General features: G+C 42.4%; 2 protein-coding genes across 4 annotated transcripts in view; one reads left to right on the top strand and one right to left on the bottom strand.

Moving 5' to 3' along the window:
• The first annotated feature begins 4,853 nt into the window (after positions 1-4,853).
• On the top strand, positions 4,854-13,816 carry PLA2G1B (phospholipase A2 group IB). The gene is made up of 4 exons (XM_056530113.1): positions 4,854-5,011; positions 10,508-10,667; positions 11,243-11,361; positions 13,653-13,816. Exons 1-4 carry the CDS (start codon positions 4,978-4,980, stop codon positions 13,769-13,771), a joined length of 432 nt encoding a protein of 143 aa, XP_056386088.1. The 5' UTR covers positions 4,854-4,977; the 3' UTR covers positions 13,772-13,816.
• A 1,942-nt stretch (positions 13,817-15,758) lies between these two features.
• The window catches only part of LOC130282130 (hydroxysteroid 11-beta-dehydrogenase 1-like protein A), a 58,388-nt gene continuing 55,869 nt past the window's right edge, over positions 15,759-18,277 (bottom strand). For all 3 annotated transcript variants that reach the window (XM_056530070.1, XM_056530064.1, XM_056530077.1), the window contains one exon: positions 15,759-16,073. In XM_056530070.1, coding sequence (XP_056386045.1) covers positions 15,859-16,073 — 215 coding nt within the window. In that variant the 3' untranslated portion in view covers positions 15,759-15,858. The remainder of the gene's footprint in view (positions 16,074-18,277) is intronic.

Genomic DNA, 18,277 nt, shown 5'->3' with positions numbered 1-18,277 from the left:
ACATAATATATCTCCTGTGTCCTGTACTCTGCATACATCTGACCACACATAATATATCTCCTGTGTCCTGTACTCTGCATACATCTGACCACACATAATATATCTTCCTGTGTCCTGTACTCTGCATACATCTGACCACACATAATATCTCCTGTGTCCTGTACTCTGCATACATCTGACCACACATATATATCTCCTGTGTCCTGTACTCTGCATACATCTGACCACACATAATATATCTCCTGTGTCCTGTACTCTGCATACATGTGACCACATATAATATCTCCTGTGTCCTGTACTCTGCATACATCTGACCACACATAATATCTCCTGTGTCCTGTACTCTGCATACATCTGACCACACATAATATATCTCCTGTGTCCTGTACTCTGCATACATCTGACCACACATAATATCTCCTGTGTCCTGTACTCTGCATACATCTGACCACACATAATATATCTCCTGTGTTCTGTACTCTGCATACATCTGACCACACATAATATATATCCTGTGTCCTGTACTCTGCATACATGTGACCACATATAATATCTCCTGTGTCCTGTACTCTGCATACATCTGACCACACATAATATATCTCCTGTGTCCTGTACTCTGCATACATCTGACCACACATAATATATCTCCTGTTTCCTGTACTCTTCATACATCTGACCACACATAATATATCTCCTGTGTCCTGTACTCTGCATACATCTGACCACACATAATATATCTCCTGTGTCCTGTACTCTGCATACATCTGACCACACATAATATCTCCTTTGTCCTGTACTCTGCATACATCTGACCACACATAATATATCTCCTGTGTCCTGTACTCTGCATACATGTGACCACATATAATATCTCCTGTGTCCTGTACTCTGCATACATCTGACCACACATAATATCTCCTGTGTCCTGTACTCTGCATACATCTGACCACACATAATATATCTCCTGTGTCCTGTACTCTGCATACATCTGACCACACATAATATATCTCCTGTGTCCTGTACTCTGCATACATCTGACCACACATAATATATCTCCTGTGTCCTGTACTCTGCATACATCTGACCACACATAATATATCTCCTGTGTCCTGTACTCTGCATACATCTGACCACACATAATATATCTCCTGTGTCCTGTACTCTGCATACATCTGACCACACATAATATATCTCCTGTGTCCTGTACTCTGCATACATCTGACCACACATAATATATCTCCTGTGTCCTGTACTCTGCATACATCTGACCACACATAATATCTCCTGTGTCCTGTACTCTGCATACATCTGACCACACATAATATATCTCCTGTGTCCTGTACTCTGCATACATCTGACCACACATAATATATCTCCTGTGTCCTGTACTCTGCATACATGTGACCACATATAATATCTCCTGTGTCCTGTACTCTGCATACATCTGACCACACATAATATCTCCTGTGTCCTGTACTCTGCATACATCTGACCACACATAATATATCTCCTGTGTCCTGTACTCTGCATACATCTGACCACACATAATATATCTCCTGTGTCCTGTACTCTGCATACATCTGACCACACATAATATATCTCCTGTGTCCTGTACTCTGCATACATCTGACCACACATAATATATCTCCTGTGTCCTGTACTCTGCATACATCTGACCACACATAATATATCTCCTGTGTCCTGTACTCTGCATACATCTGACCACACATAATATATCTCCTGTGTCCTGTACTCTGCATACATCTGACCACACATAATATCTCCTGTGTCCTGTACTCTGCATACATCTGACCACACATAATATATCTCCTGTGTCCTGTACTCTGCATACATCTGACCCTGAATAATCTCTATCCTGTGTCCTGTGTCCTGACCATACATAACATATCTCCTGTGTCCTGTACTCTGCATACATGTGACCACATATAATATCTCCTGTGTCCTGTACTCTGCATACATCTGACCACACATAATATCTCCTGTGTCCTGTACTCTGCATACATCTGACCACACATAATATATCTCCTGTGTCCTGTACTCTGCATACATCTGACCACACATAATATATCTCCTGTGTCCTGTACACTGCATACATCTGACCACACATAATATATCTCCTGTGTCCTGTACTCTGCATACATCTGACCACACATAATATATCTCCTGTGTCCTGTACTCTGCATACATCTGACCACACATAATATATCTCCTGTGTCCTGTACTCTGCATACATCTGACCACACATAATATATCTCCTGTGTCCTGTACTCTGCATACATCTGACCACACATAATATATCTCCTGTGTCCTGTACTCTGCATACATCTGACCACACATAATATCTCCTGTGTCCTGTACTCTGCATACATCTGACCACACATAATATATCTTCTGTGTCCTGTACTCTGCATACATCTGACCCTGAATAATCTCTATCCTGTGTCCTGACCATACATAACATATCTCCTGTGTCCTGTACTCTGCATACATGTGACCACATATAATATCTCCTGTGTCCTGTACTCTGCATACATCTGACCACACATAATATCTCCTGTGTCCTGTACTCTGCATACATCTGACCACACATAATATATCTCCTGTGTCCTGTACTCTGCATACATCTGACCACACATAATATCTCCTGTGTCCTGTACTCTGCATACATCTGACCACACATAATATATCTCCTGTGTCCTGTACTCTGCATACATCTGACCACACATAATATCTCCTGTGTCCTGTACTCTGCATGCATCTGACCACACATAATATATCTCCTGTGTCCTGTACTCTGAATACATCTGACCACACATAATATATCTCCTGTGTCCTGTACTCTGCATACTTCTGACCACACATAATATATCTCCTGTGTCCTGTACTCTGCATACATCTGACCACACATAATATCTCCTGTGTCCTGTACTCTGCATACATCTGACCACACATAATATATCTCCTGTGTCCTGTACTCTGCATACATCTGACCACACATAATATATCTCCTGTGTCCTGTACTCTGCATGCATGTGACCACATATAATATCTCCTGTGTCCTGTACTCTGCATGCATGTGACCACATATAATATCTCCTGTGTCCTGTACTCTGCATACATCTGACCACACATAATATCTCCTGTGTCCTGTACTCTGCATACATCTGACCACACATAATATATCTCCTGTGTCCTGTACTCTGCATACATCTGACCACACATAATATATCTCCTGTGTCCTGTACTCTGCATACATCTGACCACACATAATATATCTCCTGTGTCCTGTACTCTGCATACATCTGACCACACATAATATATCTCCTGTGTCCTGTACTCTGCATACATCTGACCACACATAATATATCTCTTGTGTCCTGTACTCTGCATACATCTGACCACACATAATATATCTCCTGAGTCCTGTACTCTGCATACATCTGACCACACATAATATATCTCCTGTGTCCTCTACTCTGCATACATCTGACCACACATAATATATCTCCTGTGTCCTGTACTCTGCATACATCTGACCACACATAATATATCTCCTGTGTCCTGTACTCTGTATACATCTGACCACACATAATATATCTCCTGTGTCCTGTACTCTGCATACATCTGACCACACATAATATATCTCCTGTGTCCTGTACTCTGCATACATCTGACCACACATAATATATCTCCTGTGTCCTGTACTCTGCATACATCTGACCACACATAATATCTCCTGTGTCCTGTACTCTGCATACATCTGACCACACATAATATATCTCCTGTGTCCTGTACTCTGCATACATCTGACCACACATAATATCTCCTGTGTCCTGTACTCTGCATACATCTGACCACACATAATATCTCCTGTGTCCTGTACTCTGCATACATCTGACCACACATAATATATCTCCTGTGTCCTGTACTCTGCATACATCTGACCACACATAATATCTCCTGTGTCCTGTACTCTGCATACATCTGACCACACATAATATATCTCCTGCGTCCTGTACTCTGCATACATGTGAACACAGATGACCTCTCCTACGTATATACTGTACAAAGCATACATTTGAACACCAATATTTGACCCAAAAGGGCATTAAGAGGCCAAACTTACAATATACAAGACCCTGGGCCGTAGCCCAGGGTGATTCACACCCCTATTAGCACACCCCTAAAATGTAACTTTTATTGATAAAATTATTAAAACCCAAAATGAAAGAAGTGAAAAAAATTAAAAATAGCACTAAGGCAGGACAGAGTGAAAATAACTCATATTAACCGGGATAACCCATAGTAATTGTAAACGCGGTACTGCAGTTCACTGCTACTAATAGTACCTGTCTAAGTGTCTGATTTAAAACATACACAACATGCCAACCTCTACATGTTTCGCTGTAACAACTGCGTTCTCAAGAGGCATATATTGGCAGTGATCTGGCTCAAAATGGCGGCTGGCACAGAGAGCTGGAGCCCCGTTATGGAGATCGCAGCGGTCCCAGCAATTGAGCCCCCCTTCCCCTGCAATCACACACTTCTCCCCTATCCTGTGGATAGGTAATAAGTTGTTTTTCACTGGACAAACCCTTTACTACCACAGAAAATATTAATTACATTTTATCTTTATTTTTCAAAACAATTTTTCTGCATTCCATACTTTATGAACAATTATGGTATTAAACTGGGCCATGTATAGGCATTCTTGTGCAATAAGCATTAGTCTGATTATGCATTAAAAAAACTTATCTATGTCCATGAAAATGCAGACTTAGACTTACAGTAAAAAAAAAAACAAGTTGAAGGTCATACATCTTCTGTCAAATCTAAAGTGAGAAAATGTGCACTTGGCAGCAGGGTGTTCTCAGAACTTGATGACCCTGAATTGTGAAGGCCAATGTTCCACTATTTATAGGGGTAGGGTTGAATATGCACTGAGTCTCTAACACCATGATGCTCCGATTCCTTGCTGTTCTCCTGGCAGGTAAGCTTTTTCTTCTTTATCTGCGGCATACAACCAACTGTAATCTCCAACATCCATAGTTTTGGAGAACATATTTATTAAGAGTATTGTATACTACATTGAATAGCAAGAAGTTACATATGTTAAAAAAAAAGTAAAACTGTACAGAGAGAATTTGCTTAACATTGGGGTAAATGTTTATTGGGGAGGTTTATGGACTAGTTCAAGGGGGGGAAGTAAATTATTAACCAATCAGATCAAATGATAGCCAGAACCTGATAGGTTTAGCAATCATACAAACAATATTAGTATACTGTAAAACCATACATCCATGAGGTGTGAGGAGCCGCAATATCGGTATTCACCTTCTACAGCAGGAAGCGGTGGATATGAATGCACAAAGATAGAAGAATTCCAGCTCGTTCATAGATCTAATAGTCGTCTTTATTCACAAGAAGTTACATGGATCACAGGTACAAAACAGGATGTGACGCGTTTCAGCCAGATGCTGGCCTTACTCATACATTGATTACACATTCTAAGAATCGTGTATATGGACATGAGATGAGACTAAACACCCAACAGGTGTATGGCCTTGGTGTGTTAAGTTAACTCTGTCATGCCCATTTACTAAAGATACACGAAAAAAAATATATAATTAAAAATTCTACAAGATTTGAAAAAACTCTAATAAAATTCGTATACCATCGAAAATGCAACATACAGATAATAAAAACAAATCGTTTAAGATTAATCTTTGCAAAAAATCAGAAACTTAAATCAAAGTGTGTGTAAGAATGAGAGCTATAACATTTCTAAACCACATAAATATAATAAAACAAAATAAGCTGTCAAACAACACCACTATTTCATCTACCAATGGCACAAATGGATGGATTATTAAATAAGCATTCATGGTGTGAACATGGACCTAATAAAAAGCCATGTTAAATCCACATTGGGGGATATTTATCAAAGCTGTCTATGTCTCGCATCAATATAGACCAAACTACAGAGGGTTAGGCTAGTCTATTGTGCGCCTAATTTATCAAAAGTTGCACGGCTCTTGATAAATTCTGCGCACAGACTTTGGGATCTATGCTTTAGACTGTATTTAAACCTGCTCCAGCATGGTCTGATATTTTGGCGTACTTTCAGCCGCTGCGACTTGTCGCTGAAAAGTCGCTTTTGATAAATTCAGCGCCAATGCATTTTTCCGTCTAAAATAGATTAGCATGCATCATGTTCTAAAAATCCTCAAAAGCAAAAGTCGTAGAAAAGTCGCACGTATTTAGACTGCTACTTTCTGTGCGACAAATTTAGACAGGAAAAATCTGTCTAAATCCTTTGATAAATATCCCCCATCATGTTTGCCATTAGCAGCCCGCAAAAAGAAACAGAACACATGTGAACTGCAAAATGAAAAAATGGGGGGAAGCTAGAAAAAAATGATATGAATGCACGATTGTTGCACTTCTCCTAGACCCTTTTTAGTTCTATCTTAAAGCCTACTGAATACAGAGATGAGATTATAGAACATATCGCTGACTTCAGGGGGCAAAGTTATAAAAGTAGGTCTGCAAGGAACATCCAGTAGTTAGAACAGTTGAACTTATGAACGGGTTATGCTGCACTGCCCAATTACAATTATTATATTTTTTTAGCATTATATAGGGGTATCCTGTAGATAAATGGTGTTTTCTATATGTATTGGTTAACTTAATTAAGTTAACCTGATTTGTGGGAGGAGTCTGGTCTTTATATACCTGTTATTGAAAGAGCTTTATTGATCGTTCAGTCACATACCAGTTATTGAAAGAGCTTTATTGATCGTTCAGTCACATACCAGTTATTGAAAGAGCTTTATTGATCGTTCAGTCATTACAAGTCATACAATAAATTACAATCACACAAAGCATGACAGTACAATACATAGCACAGAGTCCCTAAACTATACATCGCACAGCATTCTACACGAACACTCCGCTCAATCCTGTAAGAGAAAAGCACAAGAAATTGAGAAGACCAAACAATACAATCTGTGATCAGGGTAGGGGTGTGGGCTATTGGGCAGGGCTGGGTGCATGGGGGAGTGGGCGACTATGTGGGGGTACGGAGAGGGCGGATCACAGGGCCAAACTACTGGGCTATAACTTCAGGGGACATGGGGGAAGGAGAGGGGTCTTCACTCCTCATTTTCTTCATCGTTGGCTTGGCTGTCCAAGATGGAATAGTCTTTCAGCAGGCTCCGAATGAACCTGCGGCAGTCCCAGACGGACATGTTCTCCCTGTTGATCAAGAGGCGGTTCCTGGCAAGCCACACAGCGTCCTTAAAACAGTTCATAAGGGTCCTGGCCTCCTGGATGGCCTCCACGTTGTGAGTCCCAGCGAACAGACCGTAAAGCACTGAATCGTAGAATAGTAAGTTCCTGGGTTCAGAGTCTCTGAGTTCATGTTCCAGGGCATCCAACAGACCCTGCGCAAAGGGGCACTGTCAAAACACGTGCAAAAATGTTTTCTCCACAAAGGGGCACTGGGGGCAGTACCGGGTTCTGCACAGGTCACGGTCATGCATGAACAACCTGAAAGATAGTCCTCCCTTAATGGCCATTCATGACAAGTCCTTGCCGCTTTGAAGCCACTTTAGTCCAGACAGTCTCTGCCGTGGCCATGGGGAGCCCCGGAATGAGCTCCAACAAGTCCTTAGCTCGGATGAGCTTGTAGATGGTATTTGGCTTCCACAGATCAGGTTTCAGTCCCTCCAGCTGGTGTTCCCTCACAAACCGGACCATGTCCCCATAGAACCAGGGAATGTTTCGGTTGTAAGGGACGGAGCTGTCCCACTTCTCCCAGCTTAGCTGTCTCCAGAGGGGCAAGAGAAACAAGCGAGTCATGGACCTGCCCGCTGAGCCAGTCTTTTCCACAAGAGTCCGCTGCACGCGGACACATGCAAAGGAAGACCGAAGCAAAGTGAGGATATCAGGGATTTCTTTCCCAACTTTGCGAGGCTCCTTATAAACCACAATCTGCTTGGCTCTGTCCATTTTGCCCCAGATGAAGCGGAACATGGTCCAGGTGATGGCCTTGCAAATGGTGGCACGGGGATGTCAGGCCTGTGCGGTGCATTGGAGCACAGGCAAAACTTCACTCCGCAAAACCAATGTTTTGCTCTCCAACGAGAGCTTTCTGGAGCTCCACAGTCCGATTTTAGAGTAAATTTTTGCCAGTTGGTCTTGCCATAACTTAACCTCTTAAGGACCCATGACGTACGCGTACGTCATGAGTCCGCTCCCGATCTAAAATGCGGGGCCACAGCGGGTTGGGCCTGGCTTCTAACAACAGCCGGGACCCGTGGATAATAGTGCGCGGCACCAAGATCAATGCCGCGTGCTATTAGCCACGGGTCCCGGCTGTTGGTAGAGGTTGAACGCAGCGTCTAAAGTGAAAGTGAAACCATGCCGGTTAGCTCAGGGAGCGGTTTGGGATCACTGCGGCAAAATCGCGGCATCCCGAACAGCTTACATGACAGCCGGAGGATCCCTACCTGCCTCCTCGCTGTCCGATCGCCGAATGACTGCTCAGTGCCTGAGATCCAGGCATGAGCAGTCAAGCGGCAGAATTATTGATCACTGGTTTCCTATGAGAAACCAGTGATCAATGTAAAAGATCAGTGTGTGCAGTGTTATAGCCCCCTATGGGAGCTATAACATTGAAAAAAAAAAAGTGAATAAAGATCATTTAACACCTTCCCTAATAAAAGTTTGAATCACCCCCCTTTTCCCATAAAAAAAAAAAAAACCAGTGTAAATAAAAATAAACATATGTGGTATCGCCGCGTGCAGAAATGTCCGAATTATAAAAAAAATACATCGTTAATTAAACCGCACGGTCAATGGCGTACGCGCAAAAAAATTCCAAAGTCCAAAATAGTGCATTTTTGGTCACTTTTTATATCATGAAAAAATGAATCAATAAGTCCTATTAATGCAACCGCTAAAAACTTCAGATCATGGGCTCAAAAAATGAGCTGTATACTGTTATACATCACCGTGATTATGTCACTTATCATAGATACACCATATGTCTCTACTATACTGTTTTATGTCACCATTCATATAACTTGTATACTTTATTATTACATACACGTAGTCACGTATGGGTTATATCACCATAGAATATACTGTGTGCCCACCTGCTACGTCAGTGGATGTTTCATAGCTTTATTGGCACATTTGTCTTGTTTTGAGCTCTGTCACGTTAGGCTTTCATTAATGTATGCAGGTCAGGTATTTCAAGCTGTCACAGCATAACTCTCATGGTTCTCTGGTCGAGTATGTTAGGCTGTTATCATGGCATTGCTTTTACATTTGTTCATGTTGGAGGTCAGGTGTAATAGGATGTCCTTGTTAACGTTACCACACGGTATTCCACATTTTCGTTTCAAAATATGCCACACTTATGTTTCCTTACAGCGTACAGTTTCCCTGCATTTATCATGCATAAGGTTCATACAAGATAACATGTATTCATTTCATCCAGGGTACTGACATCACTTAGCTTCCTGTGTCACGGCTACTTTCTAAAAAACTGCACCATGATTGCATTTACACTCAGTTGCAATAGCAGATAATGAGCAAAACTGCCATACGTTCCCACACAGTATACCATGCTTATGTCACACACAGTATACCATGCTTATCTTCCACATAGTGTTCCATGTTTATGCCACACACAGTATACCACGCTTACCTTCCATATAGTGTTCCATGCTTATGTCCCAACACAGTATACCATGCTTACCTTCCACATAGTGTTCCATGCTTATGTCCCACACAGTATACCACACTTACCTTCCACATAGTGTTCCATGCTTAAGTCCCACACAGTATACCACACTTACCTTCTACAGTGTTCCATACTTATGTCCCACAGTATACCACACTTACCTTCTACATAGTGTTCCATGCTTATGTCCCACACAGTATAACACGCTTACCTTTCACATAGTGTTCCACGCTTAAGTCCCACAGTATACCACACTTACCTTCCACATACTGTTCTACGCTTATGTCCCACACAGTATACCACACTTACCTTCTACATAGTGTTCCATGCTTATGTCCCACACAGTATAACACGCTTACCTTCCACATAGTGTTCCATGCTATGTCCCACAGTATACCACACTTACCTTCAACATAGTGTTCCATGCTTATGTCCCACACAGTATACCACGCTTAACTTCCATAGTGTTTCACACTTATGTCCCACACAGTATACCATGCCTACTTTTCACATAGCGTTCCATGCTTATGCTCATAACAGTATACCAAGCTTGTGTTCAACACAGTGACCCTCATTTACTAAGCTAAGGTATAGCTTTGCATGCTAGTTTGTTGTTTAATTAAGTGGTGAACAGGGCTCCACTTCCCTTACCTAATAGCTGCATATTGGGAATTTATTCCACCCCCAGTGAAATTTTTATACATTTTGTTACTTATTTTGTTTTTGTCCCAGTGTCCTGCGCCTGTGCCTCTCCTACCAGTCGGGCACTCTGGCAATTCCATAGTTTGATCAAATGTGCTATTCCTAATAGTGCACCCCTAAAAGAATATAATAATTATGGATGTTATTGTGGACTTGGAGGACAGGGGAGCCCAAAGGACACTCTGGACAGGTATGCATCACCATATTGTACAGTAGCTTTGAGTATTTATCTGCAGTCTGGTTTACTAAAGCTAGCTATGTATTTCCAGATTTTTCCTTTTTGAACTGTTGCATTAAGCCAACCACATACCTTGATCTGGTCCTGCTTAGATTATTAAATTACAAATAATTTGTTTCAAAATTATGTTTGCTTTATATTATATATAAAAAAATTTTTACTTAAAAGTTAAGAATCAATTAACAATATGTTTAAGGCCAAATACATGCAATAAGATTTAATGGGGGAGATTTATCAAAACCTGTCCAGAGGTAAAGTTGCTGAGTTGCCCATAGCAACCAATCAGATCGCTTTTTTCACTTTTGAAGAGGCATGTGAAAAATGAAAGAAGCGATCTGATTGGTTGCTATGGGCAACTCAGCAACTTTTCCTCTGGACAGGTTTTGATGAATCTCTCCCAATATGTTTAGAATTTACACCTTTTTTAATAGTCCAGTGTTTTATTTACTTTTTTCCATTACTTCAAATGCTGAAACATGACAGAAAATACAAATGTCAGGAATGACTCTTACTATGATTTTTCACAGATGCTGTCAAGTCCATGACAACTGCTACTCACAAGCCAAGAACACCTGTGGTAGCTCTTTAGATCCATACGCCAGAAGTTATGCCTATAGCTGTTCAGGAACAAGTATCACCTGTACATGTAAGTGTAAAATTATATTAGCTTATTAAATGAGATAGTAATGTATTTTAAATATAAATACAGAAATAATTGTAATAGATACCTAGCCAAAATAATTTCCACTAAAACTAAAAAGACTTGCTGACAATATAATGTTTATATGGTTCATTCATGATTCATATTTCTTTACCTTCATTTCTGTAAATGTGTAAAAACTCTTTAACATAGTATCAAGAGGCATAGCTGGAGTCTTGTGGGCCCTGGTGCTAGAGGTCAACTTGAGCCCCATCCCACACACAATTACAACAAAACCATATTCTCACCCTGTATAAATTTTAATACTTCAATCTTTCCATCCACACCATGTTTCTCCCTCCTCAGCATGTTCCCCATCCAGAGACATAACTTGTAACTTATGGGCCCCAATGCAAAATCTGCAACTGGGCCACATGTGCCATTTATATTACTGGTCTGTTATGGGACAGATGTGCCAGGGCCCTATGTGACTACTACCTCTGCCCCTCCCCACACACAATAGTTACAACCCTGCCACCATTCACACCATCCATCCACACCATGGCCAGCCTCCTCAGGATGCCCCCATCCATCCACACCATGTTTCCTCCTTCTTACCATGCCCCCATTAATCCACACCATGTCCCCATCTATCCACACCGTGCCCCACCTCCCTAACATGTCACCTATCCATGAACTCCATGTCCCCCATCCTGAGGCTCTCCCTCAGTATGTCTTCCATCCTTCAACCCAATGGCCCTTTACCTCAGCATGCCCCTCATCCATCTATCCACACCATGTACCCCCTACTTATGTCCTTGATTCATCCACACTGTGTCCCCCTCAGCGCGTACATATCTACCCACACCATGTCCCCCTCCATACCATGTCTCCATTCATCTACACCATGTTCCCATCCACACCATGCACCCCATCAGCATGTCCTCCATTCATCCACACCATTTTCCCCCTCCTCAGTATGTCCCCCATCCAGCCACATTGTGTCCCCCTCCACATGTCCCCCATCCATCCATCCTGTGTCCACCCTCTCCTTAGCATGTCCTACATTTATCCACACCACGTCTCCCCTCATCAGCAGTTTCCCTATCCAACCACAACATGGCCCCCCCTCAGCTTGTCCCCAGTCCATCCACATTGTGTCCTCCCCCTCCTTACAATGTCCCCCATCCATCATCCACGTTGTGTCTGCCTGCTTTAGCATGTTCCTCAACCATCTACACTGTGTCCTGACCCTCCTTAGCATGTCCCCAATTCATCCACACCATGCACCTCCTCCCCCCTCCATCTCAGCATTTCAGAAAAAGCATAACCTCCCAAAGCAGCTGTAGCATGCACTATAGAAGGATGGGTGAGGAGCATTACCTGTTTCTGTACTTTGCGTCTCCTGCCCTCAGACACTGGACTTCCTACCTCACCCTCTGCTCCAATATTTTCCTTGTGGGTCATCCAGCAGTGCATATATGGGTTTGTGTGACCCAGTGATGCAGCTATTGGCAGCTATAGCAAGGAGGAGGCAGCGTATAGTTTAATCGCTAGGGGGTATTGTGGGCACCCAGAGGCATAGGGGCCTTTTCGCAATTGCAACAGTTGCGATCTCTATAGCTACGCCACTTCATATTATACATAAAAGTCATTTCCATCATATATTCTTTAATGAAGAGTAAAAGTATGAAGTTATACTAATATGTGAAGAAAATATAACAAAAATAACATATTAGAAGTAACAATAAAAAAACAAATGATATCACAATGCAATGGACAGGTGTACCCACTGTGCTAAGTACATGATCAATTGCCTGAACTGGCAAAAGTGGTGTTCAGCACAGTAATCTTAAGTTCCAGAACAAATTTAGTAGATAATGTATCCACTGCTTTGACTCTTTAGTATCCTTTTGACTCAAAAAAAAAAAAAAAAACTTCTGACATGTTAAAGAGACATGTCAAAGGTTTTGATCAGTTGGGGTCTGGGTGTTCGGACCCTCACCGATCACCAGAACTACAACGGAAAAGAGGTTGAGTAAGTGCAGCTAAATTGCTGCACAAGGAAGGCTCCATAGACTTACTATAAAGTGTGTTTTGTGCAGCGACAAGAAAGACAGGGAGAGAGGTATATAGCTGCACGCTAGTCCTGCACATTTTTGTGATCAATGGGTTTCTGAACACCCAGACCACAACCAATTATAATTTATAATCTTTTAGATCTCTAATTTAATTTAAAGTCTAGTGATAGATGCACTGCAACTCCTCTAACTGTGCCATTCTGTGTCTCCCAACAGCTTACAGTGATGCCTGTTCTCAGTTTATCTGCAACTGTGATCGAGCAGCTGCCATTTGCTTTTCAAAGTCTCCATACAATCCTGCCTACAAAGACTTAGATAAAAGCAAATATTGTTAAGTGACAGTAACATAAACTGAAATCAAATAAAAGTATAAAAAAGTGTTTTTGTTTGTTTATACCAATCTATTGTTCAATCTATTACACTTATCACTTGCTGTTAGAGCTTTAAAAGAGGAAGAAATGGCCAAACCTTCTTCAGATATATAGGTTGCAGGAACAAGAAATTGTGGAATTAAAGGGGCTATGGGCTGCTGGCATTAAAGGGGTACTCCGCCCCTAGACATCTTTTTTTGGATAGGGGATAAGATGTCTGAACGGCAGGACCCCCGCGATCTCGGCTGTGGCACCCCAGGCATCCGATGCATGGGGCGGATGACTGGTGATGCGGGGCAGAGGGTTGTGACGTCACGGTCACTCATGATGTCATGGCCACGTCCCCTCAATGCAAGCCTATGGGAGGGGGCGTGGCCATGAAGGCACAAGCGGGTCGTGGCCGTAATGTCATGAGCCTTTGGCGCTGTACACGATGCTCTAAACAAATGCTGGGTGCAGCAGGGGGATCGTGGGGGTCCCCAGGGGCGGGACTTCCACGATCAGACATCTTATCCCCTATCCTTTGAATAGGGGATATGATGTCTAGGGATGGGGTACCCCTTTAAAACAAAAAAGCAGTCTTCCAGTGCACTCTTCTTCCTAGTTTCTGGGGGGTTAAGACATCAGACTGCCACTTAGCTTAAAGCTTAGTGATGTCCAGCTTCAGCCCATGATAAGCTAAATGGCAGTGTGACACATTGGACTCCAGCACAAGGACAAGACCAGGACCAGTGCTCAATTTGTCACACTGCCACTCAGCCTATCACTGGACAAGGCAGGATATTTCTGAGCCCGCTGATTAGCTGACCGTCAGTCTGATGCATCAACCCCCAGCAACAAGAAAGAGGACCGCACAGGAGGAATGAGCAGCAATACAGGAGGCACCGGGGAAATTATTCCATTTGTTTAGTTGATTTGTAAAGTTCAATTGTTTAGACAGAACACCCGAATGTTCATGTCGCCTGCAATGCTCAATCAGTGTACACACATAAACATAAATAAGCTGCATCCATTCAAAAGGCCTGTGGTTTTCAATCAGGGTTCCTACAGCTGTTGCATTAGTTGCAGATTGATCAGAAGTGATCCCTCCACCCATTGAAGCAGACAGGCTCCCTGTCATTAGCTGATTAGTGAGTCAGGTCTCTGCACATTGCAATCTGGGAAAAATCTGAGACAACAGTCATTTTGTATGCTGTTAAAAATAAATATTGAGGTGAAAATCACATTGTGATTTGTGAGAACACACCACACAGGTACAGACACTATATTATGAACTACACTAACTTTACAGCCCCTGTAGCATAGTCAAATAAAAAAAAATCCTGGAATAACCCTTTAATTCGGTGGAAGAGTGATCAATAAACAGTCAGTTAAGGTTGATAGGAAGAAGAGAGCAACCTTACTGCCCATGTGTTACAACAATGGTATGCCAAACATCAGCAGTAGTTGTTCACACTGCATGTCACTCACATGAGCTGAGAACAAGAAAGAGGCTAAGAGGTCATAGACTCACAAAAACTTCAAAAAACTAATTTGGACTTCTTAAAGGGGTACTCTGCCCCTAGACATCTTATCCCCTATCCAAAGGATAGGGGATAAGATGTCTGATCGCGGCGGTCCCACTGCTGGGAACCCCTGTGATCTCTCCTACAGCACCCCTGTCATCTGGTGCACGGAGCAAGCTTCGCTCTGTGCCTGATGACTGGTGATGCAGGGGATGGGGGACTGTGACGTCACGGCCCTGCACCCTCAATGCAAGTCTATGGGAGGGGGCTTGACGCCTCCTCCGGCCCCTACATCGCCAGTCATCACACAATGATGGGTGCTGCAGGGGTTCCCAGCAGCAGGACCACTGTGATCAGACATCTTATCCCCTATCCTTTGGATAGAGGATAAGATGTCTAGGGGTGGAATACCCCTTTAAGCCAGTTGCACAGATATGTACTAGGGCTATGATGGAGTATAGTAACATCTTAGCATAACTCATTTAATAAAAAGGTTTCACATAATGAAGAAGTAAAAATTGATTGTATTTTATTCATACAAGAGTTTTACTTAATATTTTCTAGCAAATAGAATTTGTCAAGTAAATGTGTAATCAGAGTTGGAGCCAAATCTCGCAACAACACAAATGGTTTAATACCCCAGAAAGGATAAAAAAGTTCTGGCTGTCGTAAAACGGCCGCTTTAACAACTTCAGCAGCACATTCTTCTTTGGGTGATGCAGACATGGTCACTTTGTCACCTACTTTTCTCACAGCATTCTCTGTAAAATAAAAAGAAATGTCACATAGTCTTCCCAGCTGATACTAGTAGAACTAAAATAATTGAATATTCACCTATATGAAATGTTGGGCACTGTTTATAAGCGCCCCTATATACCATGCAAATTCAGCAAGGAATAACTGTCCCTATTATTTGCTGTCCCGAAGCGCAAATGGGCAAACTGTAGCTGTGCCCATGTCATCCGCTGTGCCCAACCATCAGATTGATTGTTTTATTTTTCAGAGGCCTTTTCAAAATTGAAAGCATCCATCTGATTGGTTGCTATGGGCAACTGGTTTACTTTTCCTCTGCACAAACAAGTTTTAGGCAGATTGTTAAATCTGGGTTTAAATCTATAGACCACAAACATTAGTTTACCACCAACATAAAGGACTACATAGTTACATAGTTACATAGTTAGTACGGTCGAAAAAAGACATATGTCCATCAAGTTCAACCAGGGAATTAAGGGGTAGGGGTGTGGCGCGATATTGGGGAAGGGATGGGATTTTATATTTCTTCATAAGCATTAATGTTATTTTGTTCCATGAATGTATCTAATCCTGTTTTAAAGCTGTTAATTGTTCCTGCTGTGACCAGTTCCTGAGGTAGACCGGGTAACCTATCAATGCTTACACCACAAAAGTGGCGCAAAAAGAAGCACATTTTTGTTCACTGTTCTCAATTTCTGCGTGAAACACAGGAGACGTTTTTTCCCATAAAATGGCTTGCTCAAAAATTTGGGACTTTTCTACTTCAGGAAACTGGCATGCAAGCTTTGATAGATTTTCCCCAAATTTGGGTCACTTACATAGGTTAAAGCATCCCAAAATGTTTAGCACAAAAAGCCTAAAAGGCCAGCTTAGTGCCAAACTTAGGAGTGAATTTTAGGTATAACCCTGGTTTTCATCCTTTATCACACTCCAGGATGCAGAAGCTGGACTTTCTCTGCAGGGGAGATACCAGGTAGCTACCACTGGCTGGATGGGTAGGCTGTTACTGTAAGCAATAGTAGCAAAGCACATCAGATTAAAATGTGGCAGAGCTGATTAGGTGTTATAGAACAGCAGAGCTGAGAAGCTCAGATGCAGCCAGGTGGTGCAGGCTTGATGACAGCACAGGCATGGTCAACAGTCCGGATCATACACTAGATAATCAGCAAGGCATAGAAGAATCAGGCAGAAACAGGGTCAGGATAAAAGGCTCAGGTCAGGAACACGAATTAACAGGACAGATACAGACACCTTTGCTTGTAGAAAAAACTATTGCTCATGCATCAGGTAGCAAGTGGAGCAGAGTTATATAGGTGGTGCCTGTCAAAGATTAGAATCAGGGAGGTGCGTGAACCCTTTACGAGATGGTAGGTGCATGCTCACAGCATATGGAGTGCACCAGAAACTGTCGCAGCCTGTGACAGTACAGAAGAGTAAGTCCAGAACCTACAATGGGGAGGGGGAGCCGAGCGAACAACTTGGTCAAGGTAAGCAGCTGGAAGCGCTGTATGCCAGCAGCTGCCAACCGCTGACATTACATCTATAGTTTAACCCCTTAAGGACACAGCCCATTTTGGCCTTAAGGACGCAGCCGGTTTTATTTTTGCATTTTCATTTTCCCCCCTCACCTTCTAAAAATCATAACTCTTTTATATTTCCATCCACAGACAAGTATGAGGGCTTGTTTTTTGTGCGACCAGTTGTCTTTTGTAATTACATCACTCATTTTACCATAAAAAGTATGGCAAAATAAAAAATAGTGGACTATTAATAGCAATAATTTAATTGCTAATACTGTTCAGTGATATGCATAGGGCATAGCACTGATCAGTATTATCGGTGAACTTCTGCTCTGGTCTGCTCGTTCTCAGACCAGAGCAGAATACCCCTGGAGACGGACAGAGGAAGGTGAGGGGACCTCCGTCCACCATTATGGATGATCGGATCACTGCGGCAGCACCACGGGCGATCCGTTCATCCATTTTACCAACTGCACTGCCGCAGATGCCATGATCGGTATTAATCACGGCATATGAGGGGTTAATGGTGCATATCAGCACGATCACTGATGTGCGCCATTTAATGGCGGGTCCCTGGCTGCTGACAGCCGGGACCTGCCGCCCATGACACGAGCACCATTCCGGTGCTCGCGGTCATATACAGTCATGGCTGTAAATGTTGGCACCCCTGAAATGTTTCTAGAAAATGAAGT

Source organism: Hyla sarda, chromosome 1 (assembly GCF_029499605.1).
Source record: "Hyla sarda isolate aHylSar1 chromosome 1, aHylSar1.hap1, whole genome shotgun sequence".
In the NCBI taxonomy this organism is placed as follows: domain Eukaryota; kingdom Metazoa; phylum Chordata; class Amphibia; order Anura; family Hylidae; genus Hyla; species Hyla sarda.
The sequence above is the reverse complement of the archived record's forward strand: the minus strand, read 5'-3'. Positions and strand labels throughout refer to the sequence as shown.